The sequence below is a fragment of the Anguilla rostrata genome, chromosome 14 (assembly GCF_018555375.3).
Source record: "Anguilla rostrata isolate EN2019 chromosome 14, ASM1855537v3, whole genome shotgun sequence".
Classification (NCBI taxonomy): domain Eukaryota; kingdom Metazoa; phylum Chordata; class Actinopteri; order Anguilliformes; family Anguillidae; genus Anguilla; species Anguilla rostrata.
The window spans coordinates 24,875,934-24,887,419 of NC_057946.1; the positions used below are offsets into that span (position 1 = coordinate 24,875,934).

General features: G+C 47.2%; 2 protein-coding genes across 6 annotated transcripts in view; one reads left to right on the forward strand and one right to left on the reverse strand.

The window, feature by feature from the left end:
- cplane1 (ciliogenesis and planar polarity effector 1) overlaps positions 1-7,361 on the reverse strand; it is a 34,398-nt gene extending 27,037 nt beyond the window's left edge. For 4 of the 5 annotated variants that reach the window (XM_064307619.1, XM_064307622.1, XM_064307621.1 and 1 more), the window contains exons 1-11: positions 6,520-7,361; positions 5,619-5,754; positions 5,034-5,153; positions 4,505-4,737; positions 4,273-4,373; positions 3,876-4,032; positions 3,258-3,361; positions 2,974-3,156; positions 1,994-2,246; positions 1,378-1,536; positions 201-922 (exon numbers count right to left, since the gene is read on the reverse strand). In XM_064307619.1, the coding sequence (XP_064163689.1) occupies positions 201-922; positions 1,378-1,536; positions 1,994-2,246; positions 2,974-3,156; positions 3,258-3,361; positions 3,876-4,032; positions 4,273-4,373; positions 4,505-4,737; positions 5,034-5,153; positions 5,619-5,754; positions 6,520-6,600 (2,249 nt within the window). In that variant the 5' untranslated portion in view covers positions 6,601-7,361. The remainder of the gene's footprint in view (positions 1-200; positions 923-1,377; positions 1,537-1,993; positions 2,247-2,973; positions 3,157-3,257; positions 3,362-3,875; positions 4,033-4,272; positions 4,374-4,504; positions 4,738-5,033; positions 5,154-5,618; positions 5,755-6,519) is intronic. The other variant, XM_064307620.1, reaches the window with a different exon arrangement.
- Positions 7,362-7,453: 92 nt separating this feature from the next.
- On the forward strand, positions 7,454-10,324 carry LOC135239151 (alpha-2C adrenergic receptor). The gene has a single exon (XM_064307623.1). It carries the CDS (start codon positions 9,078-9,080, stop codon positions 10,170-10,172), a length of 1,095 nt encoding a protein of 364 aa, XP_064163693.1. The 5' UTR covers positions 7,454-9,077; the 3' UTR covers positions 10,173-10,324.
- Positions 10,325-11,486: the final 1,162 nt, after the last annotated feature.

Sequence of the window (11,486 nt, forward strand, 5' to 3'; positions counted from 1 at the left end):
AGCATATTACACAGCCTTGAAATTGATAGGCATCTTTTTTCTGAATTTTTTAATCTGCTATCCTGTAGGGTTGGCAGGAAATGGCTGTTAATTCTGAGCCAATCACCTGTCCAGCCTTAGCTGGAGTTGTGGAATCAGGAAGGGGCCCTGTAGTCTATTCAGGAGGCCCCAGAACCGCAGAGAAGAGCAGGCACACACACCTGCTAGAAGGCCGCTGTCCGGCGAGCAATGCATTCTGGGATACGCCACTCTCGTTCCCCTCTTTAAGGAACGGTACGGAGAAGACGTCGGAGGCGAGTGGCGGCGCCCCCTGGGGGAGGGAGTAGGCGAGGTCCAGACTCCGCGAGGCCATTCGGAGGAAGAGGAGGGCGGAGGACAGGGTCTGAGGGACAAGCCCGGGGCGCCCGCGTTTGGGAGCGTCGTCGGAGAGGGGCGAGAGGATCAGCCGAACCACCCGCCCGGTGAGCTCCACGGCCGCCCCCAGGCAGCCGCCTCCGCGCAGGCCGTCCCAGGGGAGGAGGGCGTAGAGGTTTCGGAAGAGGGGCCAGGCGCAGGACAGCCCCGGGGCGGGGGGCTTTTCCCCTTTCGGCAGGGCGACCCGGAGGAGGCCGGCCAGGCGGACCGCGCAGCGGACGACGGACCTCAGCAGGCGCCCCCCGTCCTCCAGGACGTCCCCCATGGACACGGCGAGGGCCCAGGCCGTCAGCAGGCTCCTCTGGGCGCGCTCCAGCTCGTCCAGGACGGGCGGGGAGCCCCCTTCCTCGTCGCCGGTCTCCTCGGGGTCGTGAAGGTCGTCGAGACGTGAGTCGGAATGGGCGTGGAGCGTGTCGAACATGGAGGCGAACTCCAGCCTCCCTCTGTCCCCCGCGTGCATGCCCAGGAACTGAGTGCCTTCATCATCAGAGTCCTCCTCGCCTGCAAACTACAGAGGGTTTATATCAGAGCCAATCTTTCACCCATTATCAGGATCGTATTTCATACATTTGACAAGTATCTGAACAATACATAACAGAATTAAAACTATAGTACAGTAAGTTAACTATATCATAGCAAGCCAAGAAAAGAGAGTATATCTACATGCACTATATCTATACCTATCTATTCCATGCACTTCTATATGTATGCCTTTTATATATACACACACAAAAATATGCGAAACCACACTAACATACGACTTGGATACAGGATAGGGAAAAGAAAAAACATTGGGCCAGTTTTACAGACACAGATCAAGCCTAGTCCTTGACTAAATTCAATTTTGAATGGAGATTCTCCATACAAAACTCAATTTAGTCCAGGACTAAACTTAATCTATGTCTGTGAAACTGGCAATAATATGTCTATATACTTTTCATTGGACAGATGCTGCCCTCTCACCTGAGACCCAGTGTACGTCTGCGTGATGCCCGTAGTGTCCGTCTCGTCTCGCAGGAAGTGAGGCAGGGTGGACGAAGCGGCTTCCTGCGTCCCAAGCTCCTGCAGACCGGCCGTCAGCTTCAGCGTGGGCATGGACTCCAGCTCCCGCCTCACCTGGGGCTGTGAGGGGAGGAGGCAGGGAGTTAAAATGGAGAGAGTTAACTCTGCTTCAGTGAAGAATATCTGCTTCAGTGCGAGTATGTAAAAAGGGCCATCTTAAGATCTCAGAACTACCCTAGCCACAGCCTTACTCAGTATGAGTATTTAGTACTCAGGCTCACAGATTTAATGCTGAAGTAAAGGCCTACTCTATCCATAGCCCTACTCAGTATGAGTATTTAGTACACAGGTTCACTGCCCTCACAGATCTAATGCTGAAGTGAAAGCCAGCCCTATACACAGCCCTACTCAGTCTGAGTATTTAGTACACAGTATGAGTATTTAGTACTCAGGTTCACTGCCCCCACAGATTTAAAGCTGAAGTAAAGACCTACCCTATCCATAGTCTTACTCAGTATTTAGTATTTAGTACTCAGTATAAGTATTTAGTACTCAGGTATTTAGTACCAGCCCCCACCTTGCCGTGCCCCAGGCCCCCCCGCGCCCTCTCCAGCCCCTCGGCGCAGTGCAGGAGGAGCGAGCGGACCAGCGCGGCGGGGGAGGCCTGCGGGGGGGGCGCCCGCAGCACGCTGGCGGTGTACCCGTCCGACATGAGCAGGTAGGGCTGGCGCGGGTGCCACGCGGCAGAGTACCGCTGCCGCAGGGCGTCCCGTGCCGACGCGCAGGAGCTGGTCGGCGACGCGTCGCCGGGCAACGCGGGCCCCGGCAACCTGAGAGGAAGAGAATAAGAGAGAAAGAGTTTCAGAGAGAAAAGAATAAGAGAAAGAGTTTCAGAGAAAACAACATCAAGACCCATGGGGAAAAATAGTATGCTAAAGTATAGCTGAAGTACACTATTTTATACTTAAGAATGCTTGAAGTACACGAAAGGTTAATATGAAGTACACTTAGTATACTATTTTTTTCATATGGGGAGTGTAACTACTCAAATACTTCTGTGCCACCATACAAGCTATTTTGGAGAGGTGGTGATAAAAGACACTACGTCAGCACTGAGCTGTGATATGAACAGCCAGCACATAACCTTTAGAGTTTTACTCAATAAAAGGCTACAAGAGCCAATCATTAATTAATGTTGAGATTATTATTTCAATGCCGTTTTATATGTTGATAATACTACGTGTTTATTTTGTTCCAAGGTATGCCTCCCTCCAGTGTTTTCATATGAAATGTTGGGTGTACAGATAATGAATAAGAGGTAGAGGAAGTACTAGGGCAGAGCTAGCCAGTTGGGAGGCAACACAGTTTTTACACTGCTTCACACCCGCGTATTGAACCAATAATACAGCTGGTTTTGGTAAGCAATTTTTGAGAAGAGAACAAATGGCATTTTCTTTTAACGAGGGCCGCGGTTGTTTGGTTTGGATAACAGGCCCTCCTAGCCTAGCGGCGACTTGAGAAAAGTACGAAAAAACGGCGAAGTCGCTCCACACAGACCTGCAGGTGACCAGCGGGTGCAGGGGGAGGAAGTGGGCGGGGCCCAGCTCCACGCTGCAGCCCGAGGTGGAGAGGGACAGCAGGCCCCCGAGCCGCGCCAGGAGAAGGAGGGAGCCCCGCTTCAGCACGCAGGCCAGCAGCAGGCCCCCCGGGGCCCAGCTCATGCAGGCCACCCAGTACGACCTGCGTGGGACGGGACGGGATGATGCGTCTGTGAGAGAGGCAGGCACAGACTGCTGTAGCGCTGAATGCTGGGAGTTGCAGTCCTGCTCGTGCATACGTACCTAACATACTTGGACGGGATGGAGAGGTTCTTGCTGCCGCAGCCCCCCAGCCAGCTGGACACGGTGACAAAGTTCAGGGTGCTGATGAACAGAACCTGAGTGGCCTGTGCAGTGGCGAGAGAGTGAATTAAAGGGACAAATCTTCAGAAGTAAGGGTCTGTTTGAGAAAACATAATACAGAACCTATAGAGATCAGGACCTTAAGTGTCACAGACTGACTGATCAGCTGAAGTGGGTGTGAACCCAGTTATGCCTTTTCAAGGTCCATATACTATGTATAGATTACCTTGGACATTATTGCTGATGCAAAGGGTGAACATTCAAAAAAACAAATCACGCTATTAAAAAAATGTATAAACTGGAAACACCCATCTCCCTCAGTCCCTGTGTGTAGAAATTGGTGAGCTTGGAACAAGTGTTGAATTCCGTAACTGATGCGCACAGGCTAGCTTAAACTTTTATGACATTAATATTAAAATGATTTGGTTTTTGAGAATGCAAACAGGTAGCGTTTTGCTAGCAGTTGTCAGCTACAAACCAGCTATTATTATGCTGCGGTTATCATCATTATTAGATCCCACTAATTAAATCAGCATTTCTCTCCAGACAGACACTCACTCTGGGGTCCCTCTGGTTCAAGGCGACGGCCAGGAGCTGCCCGTCGGGGGAGAAAGCCGGGACCAGCGCGCCCCTGGACTTGACCGGCCGGCACGGCGGAGACAGCTGCGGCAGGGGGTACGTCTGCGTGACCCAGTGCACGCTGCAGCCTGCAGAGCTGCCGACAGAACACGCGCACGTCAGAGGCCTGCACCAGAGGCCCTGCGCCAGAGGCCCTGCGTCAGAGGCCCTGCACCAGAGGCCCTGCATCAGAGGCCCTGCGCCAGAGGCCATGCGTCAGAGGCCATGCGTCAGAGGCCCTGCATCACAGGCCCTGCGTCAGAGGCCCTGCGTCAGAGGCCTGCGTCAGCACCCCACGGGAGCATTCTAACTGCTGCCTTCGAAGCAAAGACCTCACCTGAGCTTCGAGCTCTCCTCCCACTGGATCCTAAGGAAGGTGACCGTCAGCTGTGCACCCGCGGTGAAGACGAACGCTGTCAGGCAACAGTCCCCCACCGCCTGAGATAGAGATGGAAGAAAGCTGAGGGTTTAAACGAGGCTGTTTGTCCTATAAGGCTCTGTAATATGTAAAATGGTAGAGATAAAAGTTGAGCTCGGCTTGATGTTCTGTGAGCTTTTTTGGTGCTCACCTCCCCCTGGGCAAAAACGCTGTTCTGGGATGCCTCCTTGTCCTGGGGGGAGGGCAGAGCTGCCGTTTCTGGGGGCAAAACGTGCCGCCAGTGCCCTCTAACCACCCCATCCCGTGCGCCAGCCAGGTCCTGCCGGTCCGAGCACTCCCACAGGAAGACCTGTCCCGTCAGGGCCGTGAGGAGCACCCGCCGGCCATCACCCGAAACCAGCAGGGACAGGCGTACGGAGCCCTCTGAACAGACAGACAGACAAACAGGAGAGGGAGAGGGAACTATACACGCTGCACACTCATTGGCTGAGAGCAACAGAATGTGCCATGGTACATAGAACTGATCAGAACCAAGATCCAAATCAGCAAATGCACGCATTCATACTCATACACACATGCGCACACACACACACACTCACACACACACGCATACACACACACACAATCACACACACATACACACACGCATACACACTCACACAAACACACGCACGCACACAAACGCATGCACGCATACACACACACACACTCTCCCTCACCATGAGCTGCAGTGACCAGCTCAGACACAGAGGGGGCAGCGTTGATGGTTTTCAGGCAGCCGCGGTCTTTGCTCCACAGAAAAACGTCTCCTGAGACGAGCAGCCCAGCGAGCCACATGCCTACAGACAGAGAGCGCAGAGGCGGGCTCAGCAAAAATCTATTTATCCAATTAAACAGATCAGCGAAGTCAGCTTTCTCACAGAAACCGTTATCAACTAAAGCAATTACACATTTTTACAATTTTGTTCTCAAAGGGCAAGTGTGTATGAAGGTTTTTGCTCCAATTACACTGCTTCAATCTGCTAATTTGCTGTATACACAAACTCTGGTTCCTGGGTATATTAGATCTCAGTTAAAAGTTTTCCCATAAGCACACTGTACAGTCTCCAGCCGTCATTCATGATTGTGTGAATAAATGCAGCTCAATTCCCTGAAAGACAGGGCTAGTTTAACAGTCAAGAGCAGAAGTATGAAAGCCAGAAAGACACAGCTGTCCCCCTCCACCCTAAAGCATACTAAAAGCGATGTGTTAGTGTTAGCGTTTGGGTTTGGCGATAAATGAACGCAGACCGCGTCAAGCGCACCGTTTCGGGACACCGCCGTGGTCAGGGCCCTCTGGACCAGGGGCTGCAGTTTGGGAACCTTCCTCTTGGTGCGCCCCGACACCATGTTGATCTCACTGATCCGGTTGTCATCCAGCAGGAACACAGACTCCTTCTCCTGCAGGAATAAGACACAGAGGCTTCCCACATAAATTCACATTTACACATTTAATCTTTTCCGTAACATTTCAAGTACCTTTTCAGATTAAGAGATTTTGATGATTACTCTATCACTACTTTACAGAGGGAAAGTAATTTCAAGGATTATAAAGAAATAAGTGAGGTGGGCCAAAATAGCCAGTCATTAAATAATTTTTTTTGTGGGGAAATACATATAAAATGGCAATTCTAGAGACGGTGGCATGTTTTGGTTTAAATATCCCCATTTAATATAAAGCCTGGTTTTCTCCTGACAGGCTACAATATTGCAGTCAAAGACGGACTTTGCCGCCATACACAGGGTGGTTGTTTTTTATTTTCCAGTAATATCACCAACCAAATCAAACCCAAGAAACCAGGTCAGAAACGTCGATGTAATCAACTGCATTAATTGGAACTTTAAAAAAGGAAAAGGAAAATTGCCTTTAGAGCCAATGTCAACAATCTCATAAAGTTCAGAGCATTTTCTAAAGCAAGTAACAAAAAAGTTAGCGTTAAGAAATAATAATAAAAGACATTCATAATCTAGCACCACCTCTGCATTTTGAGATCAGGGATTTTTCCACCAGCAGAGGTTCCCTTCACACTGATCAATTACAGTGCTGACTAACCACAAAAACCAGAATAAACCAATACCAGTGTTGCAGACCCCTGACTTCACCTCAAATACCAAGGAACAGTGTCAGTGTCGACTCTGTCTGAAACGGTCTGTTGTTTTTCTCACCAATCCAAGCCAGCAAAACCGAGGCCATGGTTTCTTTCTCTTGATAGTAGACAGTAACACCACCTCAAGATGCAATTCCATAGTGACATGAAGGCGACCCCATAAATACAAGAGGAGCAACACGTGTGCAAGCTGACCATCTACCCGTCATAAAAATAACAGATGCTGCAAGAAAGCCAAGGAGAGTCCTGCTGCTCCCTGAAAGAGTATGCTTTGCACATTGCTCGCTAGCTGGCAAATTTTATTTTGATTTTTAAAAAGCGCATGGGTTAAACTAGTCAAACTGGCTATACAGACGAGAGTGCTTGACATGACTACAGTATACTTCAGCTAGAAAACAGTAGATTTTACAAAGTTGACGAAATTCGTGGTTTTCCATAAATGCATCTAGTTACGCAAGTTAATGTTAGCTAGTATTGTTTTCCAAACAACCAAGCCATCGCCTTGCTGGACATCTTTAGATACTCGTCTCCGCTGAAATTGCCACTTTAGCATAGCAGCCATTAAAAATTGGAATTATTCTGGCTAGCGAGGTTAATGATACGCGCTCGAAAACTGAGTTGCAAGTTACTTTTTCATTAGCTAAACTGTCCTGCTTGCTTACGTTAACTGTGCTAACTGTGCAGTTAATAGTAAGCTAGATACATAGCTGCAACTAGCTTACTTGTTGCAATTGTAACAGCAGAAATGTGACAAGATTTAACAATACAACCCGCTTGCGAAAAATGTAGACGACCAGCTAGCAGCTTGATAGTTTTGAGCTGCACCTCTTTCATTAAAACAATTTCGCTAGCTCCCGTTAGCTTGTTTACAAGATTCAGGCAAGCGTAGACCGCTCAACACAAACCAGCGCTGAAACCCTGGAAACGACGCCAGCTACAATACAAATAGGAAACGGCTTCCCGTGACTCCACAGGGCGGAAAAAATTCAAACTAAAAGCGGGAATCTGCTCTATTATCTCTCTGTTCCAATATTTCCAAACAATTTAACACGACATAGTGTAACAGATGATGAAATGACGCTGTAATAAGTGATTTTGCTAGTTAACTAAATTAAGCCATATTTAGATTTTTTGGCTGACTATCCTTACACTTTTCCAAATTATAAATCTGTTTAGTAATAAAACAATGCATTTACTACTAATAAAGATGATCATAAAAAAAATATTTAAATTTGATGGGTTTTGATTCCTGACATTCGTTTTTTATTAGGAGACAGAAATACATCCAATCAATAGTCACCACAGCATACAAATGAGTTTCCTTCTTTTTTTTTCTTTGCCTTTGGGGTTCCATTGCATGTAAAAATGGTCAGTCAATACCTTAAAGTGTATTTCACTTTTTATAAGTTTAGAAACTTAAAAAAGCATCAGGTCTTTTAAACAGGAGGTGACAGGGGGTTTGTTTGAGCTTTTACATTGTAATACTATACATCTGCATGCAATAACTGAAGTAAAGGCAACAACATCAGTCACATTTTGAGTGCAACTAGTTCATTTTAAAAGGTAATTAGGGATCAGGGATCCAAAGTGATATTGAGAGTCTTGGACATAGCATTTAAAAAAAGAGGACTAAGCTGTTAGCTTAGGGTATGAATAAAACATTTGGGTATGATCACCAGGTGAGGAAGAGAACCCATTACATGATATTCCAGACATTCCTATACAAAGCCTATTAGTCTAGGCTACTTGGGAATATTAATATTACAACTCGTTTTAGTAGCGTACCCAAGCATTGCAAATAGAATGTTGAATTCTGTCATTTTGTTTAAATACAAGTTTTTCTTTAGCTAGCCATTTCAGTACAAGTTGAACGATCACAAAGCTAGCCAATGAAACTGCAGCAATTCAGTCCTCCCACCCTTTTCCAGCTTTTCTGATTTGCTGATGTCAGTTTTATGCTCACAAAGTGAAAAAAGCAAACATTTAGCAATTTTCCCCATGGAAATGGATAGGACATCATGTTTATTCAACAACAGTGAAATAAATCAATGAAAATGTGTTGAAAGGCATTTATAATGAAAATTTAGTTTCAGTAGAATTTTTTTTTGCTTTCACAAATATATGAGTGTATAACTCTTATATCTGAAAAGTGGACAAAATTCAAAATTGTTGTTTCTATTTTTCTTGTGTGTACATTGGTTAATAAACATTGTCTATTTGATATATTTTCTTCTGCCTTATCTTTGGAGTTTGAGCCAGGGTCTTGAAACCCACTTCGGGAGGCAAGTAAAAATATAACAACTACTAGCCCAACAACACAGCAGAGTCTCATTTGTGTTGCAGCAGCTCTGTTCTGGGGCCAGGGGGCTAGAGGCGGAGCTAAGATTGTGATTGGCTCGTGGTGACGAAAACCTGCCATACATACATATTAAGTTGCGATAAAAGACCTGTGCAGTCCAGAAATTGCAGCTGTTGTGCATATATACAAAAAGGTAAACGCAATAACTAAACCTGCAGGAAAGACAGTGGCAATAGTTGCTCTATATGTAATACGCCCTACAGTAAGATATATACAGAGAGAGGGAGAGAGAAGAAATCCCGCAAGTTTCCCTTAAAATGAACGCAGTCGAATGGATCGAATCTTTCATCCGAGCCTTCATGTGCCTCCTGGGAATTCTGGGGAACAACTGGCTGGCCATCCGTTCCTTACCTAGCAGGATGTCCCAAATCCGGACCAACGACGCCCTCTTCATCAACCTGGCCACCTCCAACCTCATCACAAACTACTTCGTGGACCTGCCCGACACCATGGCGGACTTTGCCGACAATTGGTTCATGGGGAGGACCTACTGCGGCGTGTTCCTGTTCTGCGCGGGCCTGTCCGAGACCAGCAGCATCATCTCCACGCTGCTGATCAGCATGTATTGGCACCAGAAGCTGGTGGGGTCCCTCCGGCGCGGGACGGCGCCCGTCCGGCTGGACAGCCTGCGCCTGGTGGCCTCCCTGCTGTCCGGAGGCTGGGGCGTGGCCCTGGTCTTCAGCATCCCCCACTTCTTCTTCGTCGCCGCGGAAACGGGGAACGAGAGCCTGGCGGACTGCGCGGAGAGCTTCCCGTCCCCCGTGGCGCGGCAGACGTACGAGGTGATGTACCTGACCCTGGCCAACGCCGTGCCCATCGCCGGCATGGTCTTCTTCTCCATCCAGATCGTCATCACGCTCCTGCGCCACCAGGCGCGCATCGTGGCCATGAACTCCGAGAGCCACGGCAAGGAGGAGCAAGCGGAGTCCGGGTCGAGGCGCGGAACCGACGGCGCCGCCGCCGCGCGAGGCAAAGGACCCGCGGGCGCCCCGGTAAGTTCGTTGACGGCGGGCGACGACGGACCTCAATCACCCGACGCTCAGCCCGCCACTCTCCCCATTCCAGTGAAGGGTACGGTTCAGGGGGACGCCAAGGAGGCCCCGTCTTCCAAGCCCGCCAAGGCCGCCGGCAGCCACGGCAACCAGGTGAGGGCGGCGAAGAGCGTGGTGGCGGTGGCCACCGTGTTCCTGGTGTGCTGGGTGACTCACCTGCTGCTCCGCATCACCAGCAACGTCAAGAGGTCCTCGCTCGTGGTGGAGGTGGCCAGCTACATCGCGGCGTCCTACACCTGCATCATCCCCTACATCTTCCTGTACGGCGTCAAGAAGCTGTCCTGCTCCTGCAGACGGTAATGGAGAACCGGTCGCCCTCGCCTTGCCAATACGTTTGGGCTAATATGAAGATTCATGTCATTCGGAGGATGATTATTTTTTTAAACCGTGTGACTGTATTAGTACTGTTAGCCTGTGAAAAATCAAAAGGTAAATTTTTGGTGACATTTTATCTGGCATAGCACAATAAAATTATTTAAATTATTACTTTGGTTGTAATTATTAGTAATACACGTTTCTCTCAACTTAAGATTCCATAGATTTAAACCAACACGTGTTCTATAGCAATATTTTGTATTTTCAATTCAGCAACAGCAATTGATTATGATTTTTTTCACTTACCATTAACGCTTTAAAGCCAAAATGCATACCTACATATGAAATGCATTTTAAAATTCATACATCTCCTGAGGGGAGAAACCCCACACACATTAATATAAAATCCTATGAATGACATCAATGGATCCATAGACTAACCCTATATGATAGCACATACCCAGTAGAGTACAAGTAGGTGCAAAAATAAATGTATTTTCAAATAAATAAATGCTGGCAAATAAATAAATAAATACCTGACTCTTTTTTGGCTTAATGTGCTTGAAGCTCGTATTTTACGAAGGGCCCCCTCTTTCTGATTTGTAAATGTATGTATCTATCAAGTTGTCAACATGTTAGCGACGCTACAATTCACTGTTAGACGTGTATAACATACAATATCCTGGTGCCAAATTATAATTACTTTTACAACTGCCAGTACCTCTCAACACATATATGTTCACGTTTGTATTGAAAATAAATCGCTTTTACTAATAAAACAATAGTGTACAGGTATCTGGTTACTAGACGATGCTGGAGATTTGCAATTTGACCAACAAAATTATCACAAACACGGCTTCATCTCTCAAGGAGTAAACTTTGCTTAGCTGCATGTCCCTGGTCTCCAATTATAAGTGCAATTATAAAAGGGCTGAATTTAGTGTAATCTCAGACCATCTCAAAGGTGCAATCATGTTTCATTAGACGACATGTTAACACAGGCCGAGAGAAGCATCCGGAATCAATTAAATAATCGCAAGTTGTTTAAACCAGCACTCACGCTGTTTTGACATTATTGTTACACAGGCAGGAAAAAGTTAAGATGGGTTTTGATCAATGGTCAAACACTGGCTCCAAGACAATTCCATATGTTAAATATAGTACTTTTTTTTTTTTTAAAGTAAAACTCATGTGTGCATTCCAGCCAAACATTCAGACCAGAATTGCTAAGCTTGTTAAAGGCACAAATTGCTTTATAAAGATGTTGTGCTTTCATTTAGCGCCATTCCTCAAAAGAAT